General features: G+C 42.7%; 1 protein-coding gene across 7 annotated transcripts in view; it reads left to right on the top strand.

Annotated features, from left to right (window-relative positions):
- The window catches only part of Cep63 (centrosomal protein 63), a 47448-nt gene extending 27582 nt beyond the window's left edge, over positions 1–19866 (top strand). For 4 of the 7 annotated variants that reach the window (XM_013114980.3, XM_013114979.3, XM_021228343.2 and 1 more), the window contains 9 exons: positions 4153–4386; positions 4702–4841; positions 5737–5874; positions 8481–8595; positions 10845–11042; positions 12540–12626; positions 16749–16954; positions 17631–17910; positions 19547–19866. In XM_013114980.3, coding sequence (XP_012970434.2) covers positions 4153–4386; positions 4702–4841; positions 5737–5874; positions 8481–8595; positions 10845–11042; positions 12540–12626; positions 16749–16954; positions 17631–17910; positions 19547–19705 — 1557 coding nt within the window. In that variant the 3' untranslated portion in view covers positions 19706–19866. Of the gene's footprint in view, positions 1–4152; positions 4387–4701; positions 4842–5736; positions 5875–8480; positions 8596–10844; positions 11043–12539; positions 12627–13244; positions 14796–16748; positions 16955–17630; positions 17911–19546 lie in introns of those variants that run through there. The other 3 variants (XM_021228344.2, XM_005072026.4, XM_013114981.3) reach the window with 3 other exon arrangements.
- The last annotated feature ends 8022 nt before the right edge of the window (positions 19867–27888 follow it).

Raw genomic sequence — 27888 nt, 5'->3', positions numbered from 1 at the left:
AGAAATCTCTGTGTTCTTAAAAGCTATGATACACTGCTGTATTCTAATTACAGCCATTAGACTGGGAAAGAACAAATTGCATTTTTATTTTTTCCAGTCCTCATTTTAATCATGTTGTTTATTTGTTACATAGTCTTTAAGCCATTGCTGTCAAGTTACTATTGTGATTAATTCTATATAATTCAAACTTCATTGTTAGTAAAAATGGAGTTTTTATTTACCATTTAGTTGACTAGAGCTAGAATAAGATACCTTTAAAAGAGCTGACATCTGTTGTGCCCACTAAGGATGTTTTAATAATTCTTCTCATAGTTTTGATTAAATTAAGTTATCTGGTTAGTTAAAAAGTATTGCTTACAGATGTATTTCTCTTTTGCCTTTGGCAAACTAAGTAAGAATTAAAGCTTCCTGTGTCTCAGTTTGCATCAATCAATGCTGTATGATTAGCTTTATTAAACATTTAATTAAACCTCTGTGTGCCCATTACCTAGTGTTAATAGTTGTCATCATCTTGCCAATCTTGTGTATGAATGGGCATTAGAAATGTATTAGAGAAATTGCACCTAATTTTCTTTTCAGTGTGGTATTGAACCCGTGGCCTCACTCATGCTAGGCAAGCACTGCATCAGTGAGCTAAACTCCATGCCATCTAAACTGGCTCTCTGTGTGTAGTTCATTTGTGTTAACAACATGTATACATTTTTGTGCAGCTGTTCTTTGGAACTTTTCCCTCTTTGTTTTAGAGAGGGACATGGCATTATTTCCTTTTATTTATGCGTATGGGTATTTTGTCTTAATGTATGTGCACCACTGTTATGCAGCACCACAGAGCCAGAGCAGGGCATTGCATTCCTTGGTACTGGAGTTACAGATTGTAAGGACTCAGGCATTATGTTGGCCTGGCCCTGTCACCTGGCAGAATGCACTCAGGCAGTACCCTGGTCATCCCAGAGTTCTATGACTACTAGTCTGCATGCAGTTGCAAAGGACTCCTTTAAAAGAAAGACCCCTTTCTACTTATGCTTTCTCTGTCTCTTTCCTGCTGTTCCCCTGGGACAGATAGGACTATTCCTGTCTCCCTCTTCTCTCTGTCCTCTCTCTGTCTCTGTGTCTCTTTTCTCTTTCCTTTCCACTTCCCTCCCCTTTCTGATAAAACTTCTCACTTAAGCTCTGTCTGCCTGGCATGTTTGTAACCTGCCTGGTCACCCTTGCCTGCTATGAAATCCACCAAAGGCCCCCATGTGCTCTATCATAACACAGATCATTGTGAGCTACAATGTGGGTGCTGGGAACTGAACCAATGTCCTCTGGAAGAAGAGCCCATGCTCTTATCCAATGAACCACCTTTCTAGCCTGATTCTTTTCATCCTGGAGATGAAACTGTATACATTTTTTTTTTCAAGACAGGTTTTCTCTGTGTAGCTTTGGAGTTTGTCTTGGAACTCACTCTGTAGACCAGGCTGGCCTTGAGCTCACAGAGATATGCCTGCCTCTGCTTCTCTAATGCTGGGATTAAAGACATGTGCCACCATCACCCTGCAAAACTGGGTATACTTTTACTCTTTATTTTTGGATATTAAAATGTTACAAAGCAGGCCTGGCGTGGTGGCATAAACTTTTAGTCCTAGCACTGGAAGGCAGATGCAAGGGGATCTATGTGAGTTTGAGTGGGCCAGCCTGGCCTACAGAGTGAGTTCCAGGATAGCTAGGAGTACACAGAAAAACCCTGTCTTGAAAAACAAACAAACAAACAAACCCCCCAAAAAGTTGTAAATCAAATGAGATCATCTCATTTGAGAACAGGTAAGGACTTAAAGTCCTTATAACATCACAGGATGACATTAATAGGGTAAATAATAGCAATAGCAATATAATTCATATTCAGCCTGTGCAACTTTCTCTAGGTGTCTAAAAACCACCCTTTCAAGTTGGCTGTTTGAAGCAAAATCCAGTTGAGCTTGACTTATTGCATTTAGGTGATATGTGGGAAAGCAGAAAATCTGGAAGATTGGGCAAATCTTATGAGGAAAAATTCTTAAGTATTTTTAACATCTAAAAATGAGATTCAAAAATAACTTCATGTTTTTTGAGTCATGTATTTGCTTGAATTCTTCTACTCAGCTATTAAAATTATATACTTCAAGCTGTTTTAGAAAAATAAGAATATCTTTTTTTTTTAATGTAGTTTTGGAGCTTCAAGGAAACCAATGCTTAAGAACAAGATGGTTGGAAGCAGCAAGGGCTTTGATATTCCAGGGAACCCTAGTATAAAGGCCTAGTCATTGCAGCACCAGCTTCAGACCTGTCTCCCCATCAGGGTCACCTCCAGATGTGTCCATGCAGGCCATAGATAGCATCCCAGTGAGCAGCCAAGAAAGAGCCTGCTAAGCTCTGAGCTCAGAGTATACCTCTGACCCTGCTGTGTCTACTGCCCAGGGCACTTTGCCTCAGGTGCTTTCTGTCTTTCTAATGTAAATTGCCTTCTTAATGGTTTCCTTACTTTCACTGTCATTTGTATGGTTGTGATAATGCCACCCTTCATTCAGTAAAACACTGATGAATGCTTAGTGAATAAGGGGACTTTCTGGTTTCTTGAAGTAGTTTGTACACGAAAAAATTACTAATGTATTTACCTTTAAATGTTTCTAAAGCCAGATGTTTAGGAGAAGTAGTGATAATTTTAGGAGTTGTTTCTTTGATTTTCTGACTGATTTGCTTAATATTGGGAGAGGTATTTTTGAGGTTAGTGCCACTGTAGGAATATAATGTGAATTGCACAATTTTAGAATTTTTTGTAGTTAGAATAAAAAGGTAAAAAGAAATTAATATATTTTATTTAACCCAGTATGTTAAATATTATCAGCTCAAAATTTACATTCTTTTTTTAAACTAAGTCATTGGTACCCCCTGTGTACTTTATGGTTAGAGCATTTTTCAAATCAGAATAGCCACAGCTCAGTGCTCAGTCTCCACATGTGGCTTTACTGCTATAGAGCACAGTACAGCTTGAGGTATCATTTCTAGTTCATGAAAACACTGTCTTTTTGCCTGAGTGAAATAGATCAGTAAAAGAAGACTGTTGATTTTCAAAACTGAGAAGCTAATTTTAAAGCAACAAATTTGGTTACACTGTTGCTTAACACAGCCAAAGCTCCAGCACTGAATTTGTTTTCAGATCTCAGTGTTACATAGTGGTCACAGTGTTGCATAGCAATCACAGTGTTACATAGCAATCACAGTGTTACATAGCAATCACAGTGTTACATAGCAATCACAGTGTTACATAGTGGTCACAGTATTACATAGCAATCACAGTGTTTCCTTCCTACCCTCAAGCAATCTATGCGTTTACTTATTTTGCCCAGGGTTCTGTGTAAGATTTCCTCTTGAGAAGGTTAGAGTGTTTTTCAAAGGGTGGAGACACTTGCATGTACAGTGTTAGCAGTCAAGCTGGGTTGAATCTTCTGTCAGACACCCTTCTAGGGATTTGGTCAAAAGACAAAACAGTTGCTTTTACCCTAAAGCCTTGAGCTCTCATTTATACAAACATTGTTTATCTGTGTCTTTGCCTCCCCCCGCACCCCCAGCAGTCACTTTGTGTCACCATAATATAAAGTATATAAGTTTTGTCCTATACTACATACAGTAGAACCTTTAAATCCATAGCAGATAGATTCCACAGAGATAGTTCCATTTGAATTTCTGATATAAAATTGTATCTTTTTCTTCAGAGATATTTAAAATAAAAGAAGTCTACCTTTACAAATGATTTATGTTCATTTTGAATGTACAGATGAAAAACCAGTCTGGTTACTGAATTGAAACTTGAGAAAACCAGAATGTGGGAAGCCAAAATACCCCAGTTGGCATTCAGAGCCATAAGGTTAGGCACTGTACACCACAGGCCTGTATACCTCCACAGGCCGTGGCACAATTGCCGAAGTGGCTTGATTTGAGTAGACTTGATAAGTAATGCCACTGAAAGGAACTAATTTCACATGTGCTATATTCGGTTAAATCTGTCAGCTCAGAAGTGTCCAAAAACTGCTGATCGAACCAGTCCTTCCTATGAGTACCTTTTCCTTAGTGAATACAATTATTGATTATTCTTTTATCACTTCTTTTTCCTATTAATAACCTATTTCTTTCTAGGCTCAGCTTGCAAACCGGAAACAGAAGTTAGAGTCTGTGGAACTGTCCAGCCAGTCAGAAATCCAGCACCTAAGCAGTAAGCTCGAGCGGGCTAAGGACACCATCTGTGCCAACGAGCTGGAGATAGAGCGACTTAACATGAGAGTCAATGACCTGATGGGGACCAATATGACTATCTTGCAGGAGCAGCGGCAAAAGGAGGAGAAACTGAGGGAGTCTGAAAAGTTATTAGAGGTGTGTGTTAGAATGCCTAGGTTAAAGAAACATGAGTATGGGTGTCTTAAGATTTGACCTACAGCTATGTCTCAGAATTCCCAGCTTCCTCTTTGAGCTGAGGCTGGTGGCTTAGCTGCTGATAGCTGTATTAATACTGTCCTTGTCATAAAACTTACAGTCAGCCTCCCTAGTTGCTTTTCTCATGAAATAGAAACGCTGTAATGTTATCTGACTTTTTTTTTTTCCTGGAGTATTTTGCAGGCTCTGCAGGAAAAAGAGAAAGCTGAAGGAAAGCCATAATAATATCTGACTTTTTTCTTGAGTGTTTTGCAGGCTCTGCAGGAAGAACAGAAAGAGTTGAAGGCAAGTCTTCAATCTCAAGAAAACTTCATCCTTGAGACAAAAATGCAGAAGGAGAAACTGCAAACAAAATTAAAGGCTCCTGACACTCAGCACTCAGTAGACAGTGTGAGGTCTGTTTGAATCTTAAATATTACTCTGCTGGTGCATTTGAAGGTTTGGCATCAAATGCCAATTTTAATATTGAATACTTACAGTTTTGTGTTGTTGTCTTACTTAGTTTTAATTTATGAGTTAGATTCATTCTCATTGTCTTAAAATTTGCATGGATGGTTTTACCTCCTTTTCATTTGAGGCTCTAAGATTCTGGAGGATCATAAAATTGGGGATTCTTTATTCTCTCCTTGCTAAGTCCAGTGAACCTCCATTTCGTAGGAGACTAAGGCATGGTGAGGAGAAGCTGCTTGGCATCAGTAACAGCCTTTTGAGAACTGATTTTATTATACTATTATTGTTTTATCTTGAAATGGTGTCTCACATATCCCAGGCTACCTTTAAAATTACTCCTGACCCTCCTCCTTTTACTTCTCAAGTGCTGGGGTTACCAGTGTGTATGACCACACCCAGTCTCAGGGTTTCATGCATGCCATGGGAGTACTCTACCAGCTAAGCTATACATCCCAGACCTGGGGTTATTTTTATGTATCTGTTATTGCTAGGGAAGGTTTATAGTAAAAAATAATTGAGAGAATGAGCTTCCTTTTAAGTTGGACAGTCTTGCCTGACTGTCTTGTAATTTTTTAGTTAGGAATCAAGTTTCAACATGTGGTTTTACTGTCTGATGTGGCTTTTCCCCTTGAAAAATATGCCAAATCCTAGTAAAGATGAAATTGCTGTAGACCCTGGATTGTTCTCCTGGTATATTTTTCTTTTATTTTCTACAAAGCAGTCTGCAAACTAATGAGTTCGAAGGAGCTCAATTACAAGAACAGTTGGAACAGAAGGCCGGCCTTGCATTGTTCTTGTTGTCAGAATAAGAGACCTGTTCCCTTCCTCTGTCCTCCTCAGGCCGCTGGAGGACTGTCGGGTGGAGAGGAAGTGCCCCTCTCCGGGGCAGGGAGTCTTCGACAACGTGCTGTCGCAGCTGGACTTGAGCCACACCAGTGAGGAACTACTGCAGGCAGAGGTGACTCGTCTTGAAGGCAGGTAGATAATTAGATACACGCTTAAAATTTCAAGTTAGGATGAACTTTGATCTTCATGTTGACGCTGTAAAATAATACAATAGTGGGAAATAAAGTTGGTTTTTTTCCTCTAGCATTCACAATGGCTCACTTCCTAATTCACTGAAAACACAGAAGAGAACTTCCCATCTTTCTGCTAGTCTGCCTGCATCCGGGCCCCTGATCCGCTGAGATATCTGAGCCTGACTTCTGCCATGTTTCCTCTCTTGGGCTCTTTCTTCAGAATGATTTGTATGGACAGAAAGCAGTCTGTGATCTCTTCCATTCTGAAAAGTTAAACCCCCTTTAAACCTTTTATCTGCATCAAAAAAAAATCTCCTCTTTCTTTGCTCTTCAAAATAAAATTCGTCAAGATTTGTGCATTCTCACTGCCCCCTCTTCACCCTTTACCTTTTTAGGCCCCGCCCTCTTTTGCTCAGCTTTCCTTTCTGCTGCTTCACTGAAACTGTTCTTGGAGAGGACATAGTGGGCACATGTTATTTCTTCTTCCTCTGCTATATGGTATGATTTAGATTTTCTTGGCAGTGAATTGAATGCTGGCTAATGGCATAGTATACGGTGGTATTTTTCTGTGTAGCACAGTATAGCATAGCATAGCATGGCATAGTATAGCAGGTGATGCTTATTTTTGCCATAGTTACAAACATTTAGTTCGTCATATTTGTGAATGTTTTTTTACTGGGAAGAGGTTGATATTTTGTTTTAAATTCATTTGTTACAATTGCTTTTATACTAATGTATGTGCAAAAAAAGGTAGATAAAATATTTATATACATTATTAGCCATTAGGCAAACAGAGAGAAGAAATGCCACTTTACACTTTCTAGATTGTCTTTATATATTACATCCTTTTGTTTTTACTTTGCTGTTGCCGGAAAGCACTAGAATTGGGTGTGCTTTGTTTGTGCAACCCTCTGCTTTACACCCCTTTTGGAGTATGGGAGACACTCATGAGCACTATTGAGGTGTATGCATATGCTTTAGACTGAGTCAAATAAAGCTTACTCTTATTGCTACTTATTATTATTATTATTATTTGGTTTTTCAAGACACGTTTCTCTGTGTATCCCTGGTTGTCCTGAAACTCGCTCTGTAGACCATGCTGGCCTAGAACTCAGAAATCCACCTGCCTCTGCCTCCTGAGTGCTAGAGTTAAAGGTGTATGCCACCTATCACATTGAGCTAAATAAAGCTTATTATTAGTCTTTTGATATTGAATAAAATCGTATGTTTTTGTCACAGCCCCCCCTCCCCCATTGTCTTTCTGATAATCATCACTGTTCTCTTGTCAGGTTCAGAACTCATCCCTCTGGAGTTTGACCTCCAGCACTGCATTAATCACCTTTGCCCCTTCAGACTCTGCCATTCCCATGGGATAGGACAATGGGGTCTCTGAGCTTACTCTCTGTTACCTTTAGTGTTTAGCACATTGTGTTCATATACTAAGTACTAAATAAATGAATATTCTAGAATTTCTGGAAATAAAATTAGAGTTAATAAATAACAGTTTTTAGTAATAATGGCTTAAATGTTTTTTGAAAAATCAAGTGGACAAAAGAACTGTTTTAAACAATTTGTGTTTAGTTGTATAAATAGCACCTAAAAGAGGAAAGGAGAGTTTGTTTTTGTGCTATTGTGCTACAAAGATGATATTTTTGAATAAGTTGGCTATGTTTGTGAAACAGTATAGTACTAAGCATTTGTGGAATAGTCTATGTGCTAGAGAGCTAAGGGCTATGGCTAAGCTTGGCAGGAGTAAGAAGGGAAATATTTTAATCGTAGAAATTTTAGTTTCAGAGATAAAATATTCATGTTAAAGGACTTGAGGAAAATTCTAGAAACATTTATTTACCTTCAAGTTGTAAATAGTGAACTTGCATTTTATAAGGTGATCCGGGGAATGAGGATTGGGTGGCTATAATCAGGTAGATGCTGACCTAGTTCATGGGGAGGTATTGGACACCAAGGGGTAGGTGAAGAAGGTGCTTTGTGGTGAAGGGATGATGTGTGTTGACACAAGGAGGCAGGAGGGACAAATGGCCATGGCAGGCAGCAAAGCTTAGCAGGATCATGTCAGAGAAGAGCAGTATGATGCAAGACATGCTGCCTTTGTGGCTCTTATGTCCCAGAAGGATTGGCTCTTGATGGGAATAATGAGTCAGGACTCTTTAAAGGTTGTTCTTGAGGTTTTTGTATAGTCTGGCCTGGCATATGTGCTGCTGAGGTGTTTGTTCCCATTGGCTTTCCCTCTCTGATACAGTTAGAGAAAAATCATATAGCAATAGTAAAACTGTTAGTAAAGTTGCTGGTATCTTTATAGTTCTGTAACCAGTTAAGTTTAAGGCAAGGGGAAGGAGTAGAGGTAAACATTGAAGTTAAAGCTTAAGGTTTGAGATGGATGTACTGCGTCTGGTGATGGGGAATTGGAAGAGACTTTTAACGTGAGGCTTGAAGTTTAAGTTATTTGGAGGATGTATGTTGGGCATCAAGAGGGTACATTTAGATAACCCATCTTGTGGATTTCAGGAATTGTATTTATTTATATGTGGTTGTATTTCTGCCATACAGTTTGGAATCTGTGAGCGCAACATGTAAACAGCTGAGCCAAGAGCTAATGGAAAAATATGAAGAACTGAAGAGAATGGAAGGGCATAACAATGAGTACAGGACGGAGATTAAAAAGGTGAAACCCGTGTGCCTGGGGTCACAAAGTTGCATGTATTTATGAACCGAGGGTTGAGTTGGGAAATAATCAGTGAGGGAATCTACAGGAAGACTGATGTGGATGGGCACCTGGAGTGCGCTTAGTGGAAGTCTGTCTGGGAAGGAGAGGTTCAGTGGGAGAAGCAAGGGGTAAACAAGGATGGTGGGGAGGTTATTAAAGCAGATTGTGCATGTATATGAAATTGTGAAAGACTCAGTAAATTAAGAATATAATTGAAATCTGTTCACTTTGAACTCTAAAACTTTATTTTAAATATCATGATTTCTAAACAAATCTTAACAATTATATTGTTTCTTACAAAGAGATATTATATGACCTGTCATTTAATATTTTCTCACTGGCTAATAATAAATATGAATTTCCTCTTTGGTATGATGTAGTTAGTCCCCTCATTGGCTGTTGAGTATTCAGAGCCTTTTTATTAAAGGGACCTGTCACCATTACAGTGTGCTGGTACACTGTAATCCTAGCACTTGGGAGGTGAAGACACAGGAAATCAAGGCCACCATGGGCTAAACAGGACTGTCTCAAAATACCAAAAATAAATTAATAAAGGGCTCTAGTTCTCCTCTTTGTTGGCATGTATTTACTTGCTTTTATTTAGAGACTTCATCTTGTTGCATAGCCCAAGTTGGCCTCAAACTCATGATCCTCTGGCCTTTGAATTCTAAATATTGAGATTAGAGGTGTGTGTCACCATACTTGGCCCAATTTATGTTTTTCATTACTTCTTAAGACTATTCCTGGTTTGTGTGTGTATGTGTGCATGCGTGTGCATGTATGTGTTTATATGTGTATATGGAGCCTAGAAGTAGATGTTGGGTATCTGTGTATTGCTATCTCTTTCCCACACCCTCACCCCCTTCTTTGAGACAGGATTTCCCAGGGGCTCTTGCTGAACTCAGTACTCATTGGTTGACTAGCCTAGCTGGCCAGTGATTCCAGGATGACCTGTGTCTGCTCTCCCCATGCTAGAGTTGCAGACATACACAAACTTCCGAGGCATTTCTATTTATTTATTTATTTGTTTATTTTTCAGTTTAAATTTAGATTAGAAACAAGGTTGCTTCACAAGTCAGTTCCAGGTCCTTCTCCCTTTCCCTGCCCTCCTCCCGTGCCTCCCCCCGGCATATTTTATGTGGGTGCTGAGAATCTATCTAGACAAGGCCCTCATGCTTCTGCTGCAGGAGTGTTGTAGCCTGACCACTCCAAAAAGCTCTTGCTCTTCCTGATTTCTTTCTGTGAACCAGAAAATCACAATTTTAATTTGTAGCTGTGAAAGGAATGAAAGTCCTAGGGCCTTCTACATAAATTGGGCATAGACTTTGACATTGACTTTCCATGTTTGAGTAACTCAGGCTCTACTGAGACTTAATACATGATGTTAAGTTTAACCACCAGACTTTCAGAATAATAATACAAGTTGGTAAATTGCTCATTTTTTGTCTATTTAATCTAGTAAAGCTTTCTTGCGGTAAGATAAACATTACCTTATTAATGTTTCATATGTTTTCTTTGTTATGTCCATTTTAAACATCGACTTGTCAGTTTCATATGTACACACTATGTGTTGTTATCATATTCCCCCATTATCCTCTTCTATCCCCCTTCAACTGCTGAGCTCACTTGCCCATCTCTGCTACTTTCACTTGTTTTTCTTTTAGGCCTACTGAGTTTAGTTAGGGTTGCTCACATGAACACTGATGAGAGTTATTTACACCACCCAAGAAAACGGCACCCCTTCTCCTGGCAGCCATTAACAATTTGTCTTTCTCTCAAGTATATTTTTCTTCTAGGGCCTTGTGCATGCTAGGCAAGTGCTATACCGTTGAGCTACATCCCCAAACCTTTTTTTTTTTGTCCTTTTCTTTTTGTTTTTGTTTTTTTTTTGAGACAGAGTTTCTCTGTAGTTTTGGAGCCTGTCTTAGAACTTGCTCTGTAGACCAAGCTGGCCTCAAATTCATAGAGATCCTCCTGTCTATGATTCCCAGGTGCTGGGATTAAAGGTGTACACCACCACCGCCCAGCCAAACCTTGTTTTTTTGAGGCAGGGTCTTCCTGTGAAGTTCAGTCTGGCTGGTCTCAGTCGGGGTCTTCCTGCTTCTGGCTCTGCCCTCCTGAGTGCTAGAATTAACACTGTGTACTACCAATACTTGAATTCTAAATACTTTCTCTGAACTTTGGGTCTTTTTTGTGCATCTCTGTAGTTGAAAGAACAGATTCTGCAGGCTGATCAGACCTATAGCTCCGCACTGGAAGGAATGAAGATGGAAATCTCCCAGCTAACCCGGGAGTTACACCAGCGAGATATCACTATTGCTTCTGCCAAGTGTTCCTCCTCAGACATGGAAAAGCAGCTGAAGGCAGAGATGCAGAAAGCAGAAGCAAAGGCAGTAGAACACCAGGTGAGTCCTCCAGAGCTCTCTACCTGACGTCTGCTTGTTTGCTTCCAAAGAATGATTTTCTTCAAGGTGTAACTTCCATAGTTACGTCAGTGAACTTTTAGTAGACACCTGTTTTGAGCTGGTCAGCAAGCAGTGTTGTGAGAGTTGGTGGGAGGGTCTGCTGGATGCAGACAAGGAAGATGGCCAACCCAGTGCTGTGTGGGCAAGATGCTGGGCACAGCCAGGAGTTCCCGTTCTAGAGTAAAGTTCTCTGCTGCAAGTGGAGAATTCGTAATGGTGGAGAGACTGAGGAGTTGACTACAGCTGTGGCCTGAGCTGTGTGCACGGGCTGTAGAGGGAAGTGGGTGGGTCCTGGGGGATTCTTGGCTGCTACGGTCAGCTCGGCTTTGTGTTTGATTGGAGTAGGATAGCAGAGTAGACAGTGAGAGAAGCTGTTACTGAGCAGCCAACTAATGCTCTGTAAGGAGACAAAATAGTTGAAGTGTGGAGGAGGATGATACATTTCTGTGAGAGATGCACGTGATAGGGAAGTTAGCGGAGGAACACTGGTGTGGCACACTTGATTTCAGATAAAGCCTGGAACTGTATATGGAAAACTGGCTAGTCATCTTCATAGAAGCCTGGAATCCAAGGTTAGCCATTTAGCTTTGCAAGTCCTTGCATGAAGTTGGCATTTGAACCCCCACTCCCCAGACATAGCAGCTATAATGAGAAAGCAATAGAGTATGCACAAGGATGGCTTGAATCAGACTTTGGGTATTTCTCAATTTGGGTATAAAAGATAGTGGGCTGGAACCTTAAAAAAAAAAGGGAGCGGTGAGGAAGTTCTGCAGGTAGTTTCTGCTGAGGAAGAAGGTGCGAAAGTAGACTTTCCATGGAGATAGCCAAGCAGAAAAGATCAGCGGGGTGAGGACTGAAAACAAATGAGCATTTTATGAAAGTGCAGTTCCATGTGGTGTTGAAAGTGGAGAGATCAGGGGAGGAAGCAGGGCGTGGCTAAGGGTCTGCAGGTGACCTGAAACTGCTACTCCAGCTCCCACTCATCATTCAGAGTGACATTTAATTTCATGCATGTGGTTTACCTGCTAACACCTTTGACACCTTCTTTTAAAAAGGATGTGTGGGGCCTGGGAAATGACTCAAAGGGTAAGAGCTCTTGCTCTGCAAGAATGAGGACCTGAGTTTAGATCCCCAGAACCCACATAAAGCCAGGCATGGCTGCATGTTCTGTCCTATTACCCTAGCATTGGTGGGGGTGGGCAGGAGTGAGGTGGGGTGGGCGGAGACAGGCGGGTTATGAGATCTCACTGGCACTGGTTTCTGCATGGCAGGCACAGCTGTGCTCTCATGTGCATGCATCACACACATACACTGTATGTACACATCTATGTGAATGTAGACTAGAATAACTAGACTAGAGAAAATTACCCATGGAAAGCTTCATAAGATACATTTGATTTATGTGGGTTTTTTTCACCCTGATTTTTCCTTTTTCAGGAGATTCTGAGTCAGCTGGAATCACTCAAGTTAGAGAATCGACGTCTTTCTGAAACAGTGATGAAGCTGGAGCTGGGCTTGCATGAGGTACACACACAGACACGTCAGCTTTTGTTTTTCTGAAGCCATTGGAGTAGCTTTGTGAATACTGATGTTAGATGAAGTTAAAATTAAACTGGTGGTAGGTACAGTCTCATGAAATGTAAGCATCCTACTTGTAAAGGAGTTTTTGCTGCAGCGGTAGGATAGTTTTCCTGTTATGTGTGTGATAAGATTGCTATAGTCTGTGTTCTCAGAAAGTAGAGTGTCTGCAAAAGGTTCAGCATAGTGCTAACAGAAAGTGTGGAACAGATGCTGGGTGCTGGTTTTAGTACTATCTGATTGTGCTCATAGTGTCTTTATAATGCCATCTTTGAAATAATTCAGTTTTTATTGCATTTCTATGAGGTATAGTTCATTTAGTCAAATATTCTAGAATATTTAGTAAGTGCTAGATGGAACACAGGATGAATAATCAAATTCTTGACTCTAAAGACATTATAGTAATTTCATAGAGATCATGAGAAATACATATAAGCTACTGTAAAATCAGAGGGAACAAGATTGGCTTCCAGGCAGTGTGATATTCTTTAAGCATTTTATTATAAAAGTCTTATAATTTATAAAATGATACATCTATTCTGACCTATCTTTTTTTTGGTGTAGGTCAAATGTCTGAAGATTGAATTCTTTTTTTCTGAACTTCCAGGGAGTATTCTGCCTCCAAAAAGATACATAGTCACACAAGGCTTCCTATTTGCTCCTAAGTAGTTCGATTTCACAGTCATGGAGGCTGAGATGGAAGAAAATGCAAGGGGCTAGAAGAACATTTAATTTCGACTAGGAAAATGGGGGACTATTTTTGTAATCTTTTAGATGTGCAAGGTTCTCTAAGTGTCATGAGCCATAAGGATCTTACATTGTAAAATGTAAAATTTCTAGATGTGAAAGACTCCATTAAAAAGTAATAACATAAGCCAAGTATGGCGGCCCATGCTTGTAATCCCAGAGGCTGAGGCAGGAGGACCAAGTGTTCAAGGCCAAACTGGGCAAGACCCTGCCTCAGAATAAAAATAGCAACAAAAGGGCTGGGAGTGTAGCTTGAAGGGAGAGCAATTGCCTAGCATGAGGCTCTTGGTTTGATATCCCTAGCATGAGGCTCTTGGTTTGATATCCCTAGCATGAGGCTCTGGGTTTGATATCCCTAGCATGAGGCTCTTGGTTTGATATTCCTAGCATGAGGCTCTGGGTTTGATATCCCTAGCATGAGGCTCTGGGTTTGATATCCCTAGCACTGCAAAAGAGGTGAAAAACAAATGAACAGACGAGGAGAAGTAACCCATAAGCAGACACAGGCTAACAGAGAGTATTAACAAGTAAGAATGTCCTACAAGAGTAAAGGAAAGAGATGCAGTAGGAAAATGGCACAGACTGAGTAGATATTTCATAGAAATTTACATCCAAGTGAGCAAGAAAAGCTGTTCAACTTCCCGAGTAACCAAAAATGTTAAAAATAAAATTTCTCTTGCTAGTGCTTTAAAAAAGCTAACATATGGCCTCTTTTGGCAAGCGTTTAAAGAACAGACTCTGCTATGCACATTGACATGGCCTTCAGGACAGTTGGGTGATGGACATCAAACTTGTAAATATACACAGCCCCAAGTACTCCTGTGTATTTATTTACATCTGTGATGTTGATAGTCAAGTTCTTCAGTGTCCTTAGCAGTTTGCATTCCCAAAGAACCCCTCTTGTAGGAGTAAATGTTCAGAAGTGGGCACAGCAGGTATTGTGAAATAAACTGGTTACTAAAATGGTTGATTTGTGATTATATTGTGAAATATATTGTCATTTGATACAGCAGATGGAAGTATTTATTCAGTTTTGCCCTCGCTCCACATCCCTTAGATACTATAATGAAATTTTTTTCTTTTAAAGCATAAACCCATATGAATGGGGAAAAAATAAGAGAGGAAACAATAACCAAACATTTAAAAATGTTTGTTTTTATTTTTGTGTGGGCATGTATGTGTGTGTGTATGCTTAGAAACCAGAGGGTGGTACTAGGCATCTTCCTCTATCATTCTCTGTCTTTTGTACTGAGACAGGATCTCTCACTTGAACCCTGAGCTCACTGACTTGGCTGGCCTGGCTAGCCACCTTGCTCCAGAGATTCTATCTCTTCTTTCCAAGGATTATAGGCAGACCATCATGTCCACTCAGCCAGCATTTACACGACTGTTATAGATCTGGTCCTCTTGCATGGCAAGTACTTTAGCACCTGAACTATCTTTTCAGTCCCATCACTAAATGCTTTATAAAGGAGGTGGAAGATGGATGGGGGAAAGAGTTGGGAGACCAGTCGGCTAACCTGCTGGCTGTCTACTGACTGGATGGATGGATGATAAATGGGTGGATTAGTGGGTGAGTGGGTAAATGGATGAGTGGATAGGTAACTTAGTGGGAGTATGGACAACAAATGACTTTGTATGCCCTGATAAAGCCAATACTGAGTAAGTGGTAGGTAATTCATGAACTATTCTGATAGACACTGCAGGATCCTTTAAGTATATATGATTTGGCAGTGTTAAAGATTTAGGGACCCTAGTGTGTTCATATTCAGAACTGAGTTTTTGGGCATGTCACAGCCAGACTCTGCCCAGAGTTGTGTGCAGCTGAACTTCTCCTGAATCCTAGTGGCAACACTGACTCTTCTTTACCCCGCTAAGTACATGCCTACTACCCAGTTGTCATGCTACTTTTACTAGTCATGTACCTGGAGTAGTACTAAGTCTTGGAGATTCTTGAAAGATGCATAGAAAGACAGTATTATTTAAGAGTTTGCAGTGGTTCTCAACCTTCCTAATGCCTTGACCCTTTAACACAGTTCTTCATGTTGTAATGACCCCAACCAGAAAATTATAATTTTTCTACTGTTATGAATCATAATATAAATATTGTTAGAGCTAGAGGTTTGCCGAAGGGGATCATGGCCCACCAGTTGAGAAATGCTAGTTTAATGATTTTTTTCTTTAGATATCAAAGTGGTAAAAATCTTGTCAGTTTTAGCTTTCTATGGTTCCAGAGTTACATACAGTGTGGATATCTTGTACAAATTATCAAAACATGATTATTAGGAAATGCTTTTTGCATGCTACCACCTAGGAAGGTGAAATTACTTTTCCAAATTAATCTAATTATGTTAATGAAGCAGCAGCTCTCATGAATATTGGCCACTTTAAAGATGGGTAGCAGTGGGCAGTGCAGCCCCGTGTCCTGCAAATACAAAGATGGGTAGCAGTTGACAGTGCAGCCCTGTGTCCTGCAAATACTTCTCTCTGAGATGTTGTCAGCCATGGGCAACTACTGAAAGGCCTTGTAATTCCTAATTTACAGATGATTTACACGTTTGTGACTTGACAGGTAAATTATGTTTATCAGATCACTATTAACCAGCTTGCTTTCACAGTTTTTCTTTACAGAAAATGAAATGTTAAACTGTAAAGATCACCATAATCTTGTAGAATGCTAATTAAATCTATCATGAGAAAAAAAAAGTAGACCTGCATTATCAAGAAGTAAGATATGTGATCATATAAGTTAGAGCAGATCACGGTAGTAATTCCTGTTGTATACTTGAGTCCTGCTTTTGTGTCGCCTAACTTTATGTAAAACTAGGTGGCAAAAAGTGCTTAAGATGAGAGGGTATTTATTTAAAAGCTACCCCTCTGGGCAGAATTCTTTTTAGAGCCTTGTGTTTAAATTACTTTGTTTGAATCAGTTCTTTTGATTTCCTTCCATAGGCATTCTGTGTGGGTGGGGGTGGGGTGGAAAGGGTACCTCTCCTTCTCCTTTAAGAGCCATGGCTGTTCCATTCTTGGTCTCCTCTGTCTCCGATCCTTGAAGCTTTCCTCTGCCCTGTTTCCATCCCTAATGTCCATGTACAGGAGGAAGCCACCCTGCCCCCAACTTCCTCCTCCCTTCCCTCTAGGCAGACTGATGCTTTCTCTGTGTTCATCTTAACATGACTAAAGACAAATCTTCACTTTCTCTAAGTAAAGCCACAGATTAGTTAAAAAACTAGAAAAGGAACTATTTCAACCAACACTGTTGCAGATTGATCGTAAGTACCCTTAAGCATACGAGTGATTCTAGTATTCTTTCTTTATTAGGCAAAAGAGATTTCACTAACAGAACTCCAGGAGAATTATATTGAGGCATTAAATAAGTTAGTGTCTGAAAATCAACAACTACAGAAAGATCTGATGAACACCAAATCTCAGCTGGAGCGCGCTACTCATGTGTGTAAAAAACAAGATGGCAGGATCTTTAAACCAGCACGCAGCAGAGCAGCTGAGTTCAAGAACGCAGAGTTTAAGTAAAGTTTCTTAACCGTCTCTTTGACGTGTGTGTGATGCAGTGTGACTTCCTCTGCTTTGAGAAGTGCAGTCATCGCAGGCTCTGGGTTTAGTTTTCACTGCAGAGTGCACAGGCAGCTCAGGTGGTTGGGCCTCATTTCATTACAGCTTTTGTTCTGTGCACCCTGCATATAGGTGCAAACGCCATCTTGTTCCCCAGAGCCTTTGTATGCTGCTCCCACCACCTCTATCCCCCTGTTCCTTAAGAAGTAAAACTTGGCGTTTTATAAACGCGCCCCTTGTATCTTTGGTCAGTTAATATTAGGTTGTTACTGTAAGAAAGATTCAGTCAGTGAGAAGCCGGCTGGCTTGTGTGTTTTCCTGTGAGAAGCCTTCAGTGGCACTCTCACCCACAGTGACATTATGTGGCTGCCTTCTCTGGGCCTGGGGCTGGCCTGCCTGGAGACTCTGAATCGCAGTGGCACTTGTTTGGTCTCTGCTATGGTGCAGGCGTGAGAGCAGAGCTTGGATGAATGAGGAACTGTTTCCTTACGTGAGCTGCTGGTTTCTAAGTGACAGCATCTTGCTGCCTAGCCTCTTATTTAACGTTCAGATGAGCATGCTTCTTTCAGCATTTATCGGAAAGAAAAGTTGCTACAATTTTTCATTTATTTTGTTTTCTAATCTGCTATCCAGGCCAACCTATGGCCAGCACAGACAGGATGGGATAAAGACTGAGCAGTACAAAAAAGGTCACCACTCGCCTCGAGAACAAACGTTGGATAGCATAGACCCCATGGCCAGGGGCCCCAGCCCCCCGAGTCCTCACACCAGCCCTGACAGCTCCACCGTGTCTCTGCCTTCCAACTTTCTGTGCCATGCTCACTCTTTGCCTTCAATGCTAGACATAAACGATGGCAACTTTTCTGACAGCCTGTCTGACTGTATGAATGACCAAGAAGAGTTTGTATCTTCGGTATGGAAACGTTCTAATCTTAACATTATTTTTATATTTAATTTTAAGGTGAAGAGGGTGTTTTGTTGTTTTTCTTACTAGGTCCCAGTCAGTACCCTTTATTATTTTCACACATTTCCACCATGCAGCGTTACTTGTGAAGGCACATTCTGAAACAGGAGTGTAGGTAGTCACTGACATTAGCATGCCCCTTCCTGCCTGTCTTTTCCAGAGAAGACTGACTCTGTGCTACAGCAGTTGCATCAAGGACTGTTTCTGAATGCCAGCAGAGTCCCAAAGCATGGGTAGTGAGAAAGGAAAAGGGGCTGTGGGGAAGGGGCTGGTGGCAGGTGGCGGAGGGCGGTGCTCTGAGGTGTGCAGAGTGTGTTTGGGTACCTGAGATGACCCTGGTAGTAGAGGCTATCTTTGACCCTGTGCTGGCGCCCCCACTGCCAGGCTCCACGGTCCTTTGCCCTCTGTAGGGAAGCACTTGTGTTGGGCCTTTCATTGCCTGGTGTCAGCTGCGGTGGCATCCTTGCAAAAGTTTATTACCCTTGATTTTTTAAAATGTGCCAGCAATTCCATGGAAAGGTTCCCCTTTAGTTTTCAAAATGAATGTTTTACTTACATGTAGTTAACAAACAAAAAACAACTCAACACCCAGAGACGTGACTTTCTTCCTAGGTTTGGCAGCACACCTTCCCTGTTATGACGATGTGAATTTTATGGATGTCATTTTCTCTGATGAGTGTGGGTATCCACCTGTTTTCCTTCAGAAGTACTCGGCGTTTGGTGCTGGTACTCCGCGGGGCCAGCACCATTGACCTGGTCATTCAGCAGCTGCCTGTTTGCCTGCTCACTAGACTTGTGTGGGCTTGCTGTGCCCATGTGTGGACACACACGGGGCAGGAGAGCTGACTTGCATGCTCCTAATGGAGGTAGCACAGGGTGGCCTCTGTCACCTGTCACAGTGTTCTCGTGATGATGGTGGGCAACATCATGTAGTGTAAGAGCCTCAGTTCCAGCCTAGCTAGTGTGCTGTTAGCTGTGGGATGGTCATTTCTCACTTTAGAAACTCATTTCTGTTGTGTCAGATGGAGACAAGAAAGTCTTCCAGGCTGTGTGTATGTCTATATTGTGTGTGTTTATTTACCCTGGAGGCAGTGATTTTGTGCTAACTCAGCATTCAGGGTGACTTCCAAAATATACCTGTAAATGAGGACCAACTACATGTGCTAGATCGGAAACATCACCAGAGCCAAGAGTTGCAGATCAGAGACTATGGAGTGGAATTTTAAGAAAGGGAAAGATACAGATTTTTAACTGGCATCTAATTTGTTTTTTGTAGATTTTCCGTGCTTTCAAGGTTTTGAAATAGCAGGCATTGGCTGTGTTCTCCGAGTGGCAGGCAGGCATTCAAGACTGAGCTGAGATACTCTCAAACTAGCAATGAGCTGTTTACACTTCACATGAACCCTGCTTGGGTCAGAAAGAAAGAGACCTGTGGTGCAATATTTTCAGGACTTCCTTTTTTCTCTCTTGGCATTAAGATATAGACGTCTCTCCTTTTGGCATTGCTAGGCAGAAAATATCACAGGTAGTGGGAGAGCACCCACCCCTGCTTCCTAACATGTGTCACGATTTGTGCCTCTCCCAGTGCTCGCTGCCTGTCTCTCCTCTGGGATCGGTAGCTACCAGGTTTCTGGAGGAGGAGGAGCTACGGTCTCACCATATTCTGGAGCGCCTGGATGCACACATTGAAGAACTGAGAAGAGAAAGTGAGAGGACGGTGAGGCAGTTCACAGCCCTGGTGTAGCCCTGTAGAGCCACAAGCAGAAGCCTCGGTTATAAAGTTCTAATGAAGATGATGCCTGCAGGAGCAGCAGCCAAGAGTCTGCACATAGGTATTTTCACTGGCTTGTTTGAAGGACTTCTTCCAACAGAAATTTGTGAGAATAAACCGCTTTGCAGACTTTTCTCACATGAATATTTATTACCACAAAGCAATACTTTTTTTTTCTGACTTAACTGTGACTAGCTTGTACTAATTAAAATAAAGATTTTATACTACAGTTTGAAAATAAAGTAACTACAGAGCTTCCCTTAAAGGAAGTGTGTAGTGGAAGCCTGGGCTGTAAAGTCGCTCAGCTGGCTTCGTCCACTTTCTCACCATGCTAAGTGCAAAGTCTGGCTACAAGTGTGTGAAGGGGCCATGGTGAAGTCATTGGCAAGGAGGCTCCTGAAGTTGAAGGGAGGATGGCATGAGGTTGGAGCTGGATTTAGTTAGTGTGTGGGACTCATGGGACATCCACTGTGAATGCTTAGCATTTGCACACGGAGGAGAGGGTCAGATGGGGACTGCATTTGAAGCCACATTGTTGACAACCAAGGAGGGCGAGGAAAGAGGAGAGCCTGGTTCTGGGCAGCCAGGCCAGTACAGGAAGTAGAGTATGCAGTTAGAGCAAGATGAAGATAATGCTGTCCTTGCCACCCCAATGACCCAGCTCCTTCCATTCCTTCTGCGAGTGGGTCCTTCCCATCAGTGCACAAACATCCTAGTGTTTCTTCTTCCTTTAAAGGGAAGCAGAAAAACAGCCCATCTACTCCATATATTTGCTCCTCTCCAGCAAACATTTCCGTAAATAGCTGTTGGCAGTGATGGTCTCTGATTTGTCTCCTCTCTTCTGAGCCCTCTTCACTCTAGAGCTGGTCTCCTGCATGGAGGTCACTAGCAGCCCAACCTCTGAACATCATCCTCGGCCTCCATCGCCACTGCTGGCTCCCCTCTGTCTCCTGGCCTCCTCACTTCATTTGCCATCAGAGGACCCTAGATGGCTTTCCTCATTTAGCATATCCTTCTCTAGGATGTTCCATTCTGTTCCCAAGCCCTTACGACCATGTATAGGCCAGTGTACTCTCCTGTCAAGGAATGAGAGCTGCCTCCATGTTTCTGAGAAGGGTCCAGCACCTCACATTTTCAGCAGAGGACTCTGGACTCTCCTTCTGGCTGAGATTCTACCTCAGGATGGAGCTTGTATTTGCTGGTTCCTCCATGTTACTCTTGGCTCCTCTCCATGTCCTCTGTCCAGTTTATTGTGAGGCCCTGCTTCTGCTTCTCTGAGATCTGCCCACTACTCTCTTCCGTGGCCACAAGCCTGTTACAGACTCCCACCTAGAATCTTGGTGTGGCCTCCCACATGGTACCATCCAACATCTGACACCAATAATTAATTCATCTTCACAGAGTGCTCAGAGCTGTGTTTTCAGACCCCGAATGAGATGTCACTGCTTCTTGTATTGCAACCTAAGGAGGCTTCTCACTGCCCCCAGCATAAAACCCAAATGACGAGTCATGCCCACAGAGCCTCTGTGGCCTGGGCTTGCACATGGTGTTCATGGTGCCGCCCTCAGTGAGATGCTCACACTAGGTTTCCTAAAGGATTTCCTCTGTGGGCTCTTCATCCTCTGAAATGAGAAGACTTTGTTACTTGGATCATGCCTCCTGGGGACAAGGCCTTTGCCTGCCTCCTTCCTGATGGGGTTCTCACACCCTGCTCAAGCCCTTCTAGGCGGAGCTCAGATATGGTGAGCCAGTGATAAACACTGTGCTGAGAGAGGAGCCAACTACACTATATCACAAAAAGCGTGATTCTTTTATATCAAGTGCCCATTTATATGAGACCAATTCATTCAGGTAGGAAGCAGACCAGTATCCTGAGGGCTTGATGGAAGTTGGGGGCAGAGCTAATTGAGGAGTATGGAATTTATCTTGGGACCATTGCCCCACTCTGAGAACAACACAACTAACATTGGATTTGCATCCTTGAGAGTTTTTAAAAATTCTTTCACAGTTTCATCCATATGTATGATGTATTACTTTGATAATAGTCCCCCCTCCACTATTTTATTCTCTTCTCCTAACACTGAACCCCTTCAAAAGTCCTTTTTCTATTGTGTGTGTGAGTGTGTGAGGAGTGTGTGTGTGTGAGTGAGTGTGTGTGTGTGTGAGTGAGTGAGTGTGTTGTGCGAGTGTGTATGTGAGAGAGAGTGTTTTCCTCCTGCATTTAGAGTTGCCTGAATAAGCATGAGTAGAGAGCCATCTTCTTGACCTTATCAGTGGTTGTGTCCCTGAGGAATATGACTCTTCCCCTCCCCCAGCAACCATTAACTGCCCTTAATATCTTCAAGGAGGGGCAAACTCTTGTGACTCTTCCCAAAGAGGTGAATTGTATGATGTGTGAATTTTATTTTAATGTTTAAAATTTTGTTATTTAAATTAAAAATAATCATATTTTACATACCAATCCTAGTTCTCTCTCCCTCCCATCCTCCTTTTTTTTTTTTTTTAATTTTTAGATATTCTCACTCTGTAGCCCAGGCTGACCTGGGACTCACTATGCAGTCCAGGTTGGCCTTGATCTCATGGTGATTAATACTACTTCAGCCTCTCAAATGCTGGGATAATAGGCATGGGTCACTAAGATTCTGAATTTTATCTTAATTTTCTCCCCCAAACTCCTGATTCAAGGCAACACTGAAAAAGATAAAATCAAGTTTGAATTCTGCTAAAGTGAAATTTGACATTCCTGCTCTGGCTCATACTCTGGAGCAGTGACACCCCTGTCAAGTGTGGGTGGTAAATTTCAGGAGTGGCCGCTTGTGTGGAAGGGTTCAGCAGATGAGATAATGTGGCTCCAAGGGATTTGCCAGGCACTTACTGACTGGTCTGCTCCAGCTCTGCAGCGGGTGTGGTCTTGGGGCAGTTCCCCATGGAGGAGCAGTTTCCAGGGTTACAGAGGGTGCTGGGGCAGGATCTGCCAGGTGGTTTCTTGGCTGATGCCTCACACTCTGTAGCTCCTCCATGGAGATCTGCCCCAAGACCCACTAACTAGAGGGGTGCAGACCACTTTTGAAAATGGGGGATTCCATGCCCTCAAACTGCTTGGCAAGCAAGCGCCTCTGATATTTCTTTGAGCCCAGTTGGGCACGGTAGAGGAAGACAATGCAGTGTAAAGTGATTGTCCAGCACATGCTTGTAGCATACATACACATCTGTGCACATACCCACACACATGTGTACACACAAAGAATGTGCCAAACTAGGATGGGAAACATTACAGGGCACCTCAGGTCTACGTCAGCCCCTCTCACTGGCCAGGATCCTCCTTCCCCACCTTCCTCACTGCTTCCCAAATGGATTAAGGACTGGTAGCCTTGGTGTTGAAGATTCCTCCTGCATTGTGACGGAGCCTTGGAACTTCTCTGAATGATTAAGTGCATGAAATAAAATGCATAGCATTAAAGAGAACTATTGCTATTGTGTTGACACTGAGCTATCAAAACACAAGAAAAGCAAATTTGTGATACAGTTTTGTGTGCGCTTCTCTATTAACTCGTTAAATAACAAGGCCTGGTGGCAAGCCGCTCCTTGAAGCAGCCATGCGTGCAGAGGATGTTTTGAATGCTTGCAGCACTTCTAATGAGCTCGGGGACATCTGTGATAGCTGCTAGAATGAAAGCCACAGGTACTTCAGCACCACTGTGGGCTATGGCCTCTAGTCACAATGGAAGACACACCACATTTGGGGTAGAGGACTCAAGTTCATGGGGCTCTAGACTGTGTTCTGGCCTATGGGCACCATCAGCCAGGTCAAACACTAGGGAGACTCCTCTCCAGGGTCTTTTTGGAAGAAAGTTATGTGTGGTCAAACAACTCAAGTCCCTGTGGGCCACATGCCCAGCAAGTGACATCTTGTGCAGGCTGCAGATAAAGAGAATCTGGACCCCTTGGACATCTCTTTTGACAGGATAGCAGAGAGTTCTACTGTCTGCTGTGGACAAGGAGCACATAGCATGATTGGAAAGGCTGGTGCTTGCTCTGGGGGCCCCAAGAGAACTGTGCAATGCCCAAACGCATTCCCCTGGGCACTAAGGCAGGGGAGGCAAGGGAATGGTTGGCATGGTGAGGCATGGCAAAGCTTGGGTGGGTATAGGCACCCACTCTGCCTTTACAAACAAGTTTCTGAACCTATGCAACCTCTGCAAACAAGGCTAAGCATATTAACATGCATCAGATAATTCTTGTTTACTGCTGCTGTCCTCAGCTACCCCAAGCCAGGGTGTCTGCTCCTTCACAAGAAACAAGTTCTTCAAGCTAGATTTTGTCACTAATGTTTAAGGTTAGCTTACAAGACAATGGGTTTCATCATGGCTTCTCTTGTTTTTTTAAACATCAGGTCTAAAAAAATATTTGATTAGATTATCAATCTGTGTATACTATTAAAAGTTCAGAAATAAACTTGGTAAAGAAAGGAGGAAGAATTTCAATTATTGCATTTCTGTGTACAGTCTATATTGTGAAGATTTCTGGGAAGATTAACACTTTTTATCTCATCAATGTGAGCCATGAAGAATTTAAAGATGGTGTCACTAAAAATACCTAGACAGGGATTGTGTGTTGTCTCAAACATAAATCCTAATATAAAAAGTTAAGGTAATTCAAGAAAGGGCAGGGTTTTTATTAAAAAACTTTCAAAGATTCCATTGAAAATTTCATATAAACGATATACCTTTCCTCTTGTGTGGATTTTTCATTGTAATTACACATCTTAGAGAAAATGTCATATTGTGTCAGTCCATTTTCTGACAATGTATCAGAATTCCTGGAGCAGGGAGCATTAGTTACTTTCTTATTGCTGCTATAAAATACCATGGCCAAAAGCAACTAAGAGTTTATTTTGGCTTATGATTCTGGAAGGATAGAGTTCCTCCTAGCTGGGAAGGCATAACATTGTGGCAGGCAGGAGCAGGAAGCTGGCTGGCCGTGTTTGTGTCCACACACAGGAAGCACTAAGACAACAAAAAGTAAGGTAGGGCTATGAAGCCTCAAAGCCCCCCAGTGACGCGCAGGTCTTCACCTCCTATCCTAGTGTTTCTCTTGCTGTGATAAAACACCATGATCAAGAGCAACTTAGAAGTAAGTTTAGTTTGATTCAAGGGGGTTAGAGTTGGGGCTGGCTTGTTATGGTGGGGAGCATGACAGCAGGTGGACCTCTGGAGCAGTAGCTTAGAGCAAGCACAAGGCAGAGAGAGAGAGAGGGAGAGAGAGAGAGGGAAAGAGGGAGGGAGAGGAGAGGAGAGAGAGAGGGGGGGAGGAGGGAGGGAGAGGAGAGGGAGAGGGAGGGAGGGGGAGAGGGAGAGGTTGCGAACTGTGTGAGCTTTTGAAACTTCAAAGCCTACGCCCAGTGACACTTCTACCAGCTGGGGACCAAGTACTGAAATACATGAGCCTATGGGGGTCATTCTCATGCAAACCACCACAGGGTTTATTTCATCTTACCACTCCCAGGTCATGCTCCTATCATTGAGAGAAGTCAGGACAGCAGCTCAAGACAGGAACCTGGAGGCAGGAACTGCACAGAAGCCATGGAGAAGTGCTACTTACTGGCTTGCTCCTGATGATCGATCTGTCTGCTTTCTTACACAGCCCAGAGCTACTTGACCACAGGTGGCACTGCCCTACTGTGGCACATAAGTCATTAATCAAGAAAATGCCCTACAGACAATCCGATGAAGGCATTTTCTCAATTGAGGTTCCTCTTCCCACATAACTCTAGTTTGTGTCGTGTTGGCAAAACAAAGAGACAAACCAAAAACCAGCTAACTAGCACACCTCCCAAAGGTTCTGTAATCTCTCCAAACACCAACTACAGGAGCCCAAGAGGAACATCTCTTGATCAAACTACCACCCAAGGTAATTTATAAAGGCTTCATTTATCTGGCTTGGGAGACTGAATATCCATGACAGGAAAAGCATAGACAACACTCAGGAACCTCCTGTTACTGTCAGGGCACAGCAGCCAGCATAGCCACCTTCTGGGGACCAAGTATTGAAACAGTCAAGCCTGTGGGGACCGTCCCACCAGTGAAAGCACCACAGGCATCCTTCAGTTCTCTGCAGAAGATTCACCTCTGAGGGCTGTTCGAATGCGATTATTTAGGCTTTTTACAGAAAGCTCTCTTCAGTGTGCAGCCGTGAGAAGACATGACTGTGGTGTTCTGGTTTGGTTAGCCAGCCCTCCTCCTCCTTTAGACAACGCTAAAATGTCTCTGTGGTTGAATCTGTTTTGATTAACGACTGTCCATATGAGAGCTGCCCAAATGACAGTCCATCCATTTAATTGTTTCTCCAAACATTAATGAAACAAGAGCCCTCATCTTGGAAGATGAGCACCTCTGAAGATGCCAACACAGGGCACGTGGATGCCAGCTCCTCTACTGCTCCTGGAAACTCTGACAAGTGTGCATGGTGTGACTAATGATACACCTGTGCCCCTAGCAGTTTATGTCACCAATGTTTGAGGACAGCCCCCAGGCTCAGGGCTCAGGCCCAGCAAAATGAATGTGTGAGCTGAGAGAAGGCCTCAAAGGCCTTAGCAGCTGTATGCCCTTGGGCGGAATCTTCATATTCAGAATGCATACTGTGATCCTAACTCATCAAGCCTGTCACAGGCTGAGTGAGATGCTGAGTAGGGACAGGAACTGGAGACCCTGCAGGGAACACCAGTCTGAAAGAGGGCAGCTGTAGGAATCACCAGATCAGACAGCTGACCAGCTGCGTGGTTTGGGAGTCCTTCAGAGGGACAGGTATGAGGTGCCCTGCAGAGCAAGATCAGCCAAATAGTGACAGCACAGTTGGGCTCCCCACAGAGATGTTCACAAGCTTCTCAGGAAGAGACGTCCAGTCAAATTTTAAGCCACATTGCTTCTTTTTAAATGTTGATACCAGTTAGCTTAAACATGAGGAGGTAGGGTCTTCTCTCTCTGCCCAAGTAGTCCTAATACAGCAATAAGCGTGATTTGGGACCATAAGCCTGCATCGCAGGCCAGGACCCCAGGAAAGGGAGACTAGAGACAGCAGGGGAGGCCATTTCTTTTGCTTACAGTGCTTTGGGGCAGGGAGCACACTGAAGCCACAGGATCTAGCCATTTGCCACATGCTCACTCATCCTCCAGGGAGAATGGGGCTTATTTCACGATACAATGACCTCCATTAAGAGCTAAGACAACCAGGCATGATGGCACATGCTTGAAATCCCACTACTTGGGAGATTGAGGCAGGAGTTGAAGGCCAACCTGAGCTACATAGTAAGACCCCATTTCCAAAAGAAAACAAACCTGAAAAGCTAGGGCTTAAAGAGATGGCTCAGTTGGTAAAGTGCTTACTGTGTAGTCATGAGAACTGGGGTTTGGGTCCCCAGCACCCACATAAGAAGTCGGTGTTTATTGTGTTGCATGCCTATAATCCTAGCACACGGGAGGTAGATGCAGGAGGATTCCTGGGGCTTGTTGGCCATCTATCTATTTTGGCTCCAGGTATAGTGAGACTGTCCCAAAACCTAAGTGGAGAGAGATTAAGGAAGACACTAAACATTGATTTCCTCCACACAAACCCATGCACATACACCCCTCTCCTGAAAACTGCAGTTATAAGACTTTTAGAAAAAGAAGAGAAGCTTTGTTCTTTTGAGTTAGGCAAACATTCTTTAAGATGGAAGCACAGATGTATCCTCGCCCTAGACTTAAGAAATGTCACCACATCATCGTATGTGCTCAAAGCACAGAATAAAAGAGTAACACACACTTGCTTGTGGCCTTCCTATGTCCTCTTCTGCCTTCAGAGGCACCTACTGTGGTGCCACAAGCTGTGTGTCATCAGAGGTAATGACAGCTACACCACACATGAAACCCGCAGTCAGCAAATGAGCAGCTGCCAGGGGCCCTGGGGCTGGGCTGGGTTCAGACCGATTCCATTTCTGTACTTTCCCTAGAATGACATGCTGAATTGCCAGGTTTATGTTTAGCCCTTTCAAATACCAAGCTGTTTTCAAAAATGGCTAAGCCATCTTGCTTTCCCGCCACTAACATGTGAGGGTTCCAGTTTAACCTCATCCTTACCAAACCTTGACAATCATCAGTCTTCCTGATTACAGGCATTGT

This window comes from Mesocricetus auratus, unplaced genomic scaffold, assembly GCF_017639785.1.
Source record: "Mesocricetus auratus isolate SY011 unplaced genomic scaffold, BCM_Maur_2.0 Super-Scaffold_100691, whole genome shotgun sequence".
Taxonomy (NCBI): domain Eukaryota; kingdom Metazoa; phylum Chordata; class Mammalia; order Rodentia; family Cricetidae; genus Mesocricetus; species Mesocricetus auratus.
This window is presented reverse-complemented; position numbering and strand designations above follow the sequence as displayed.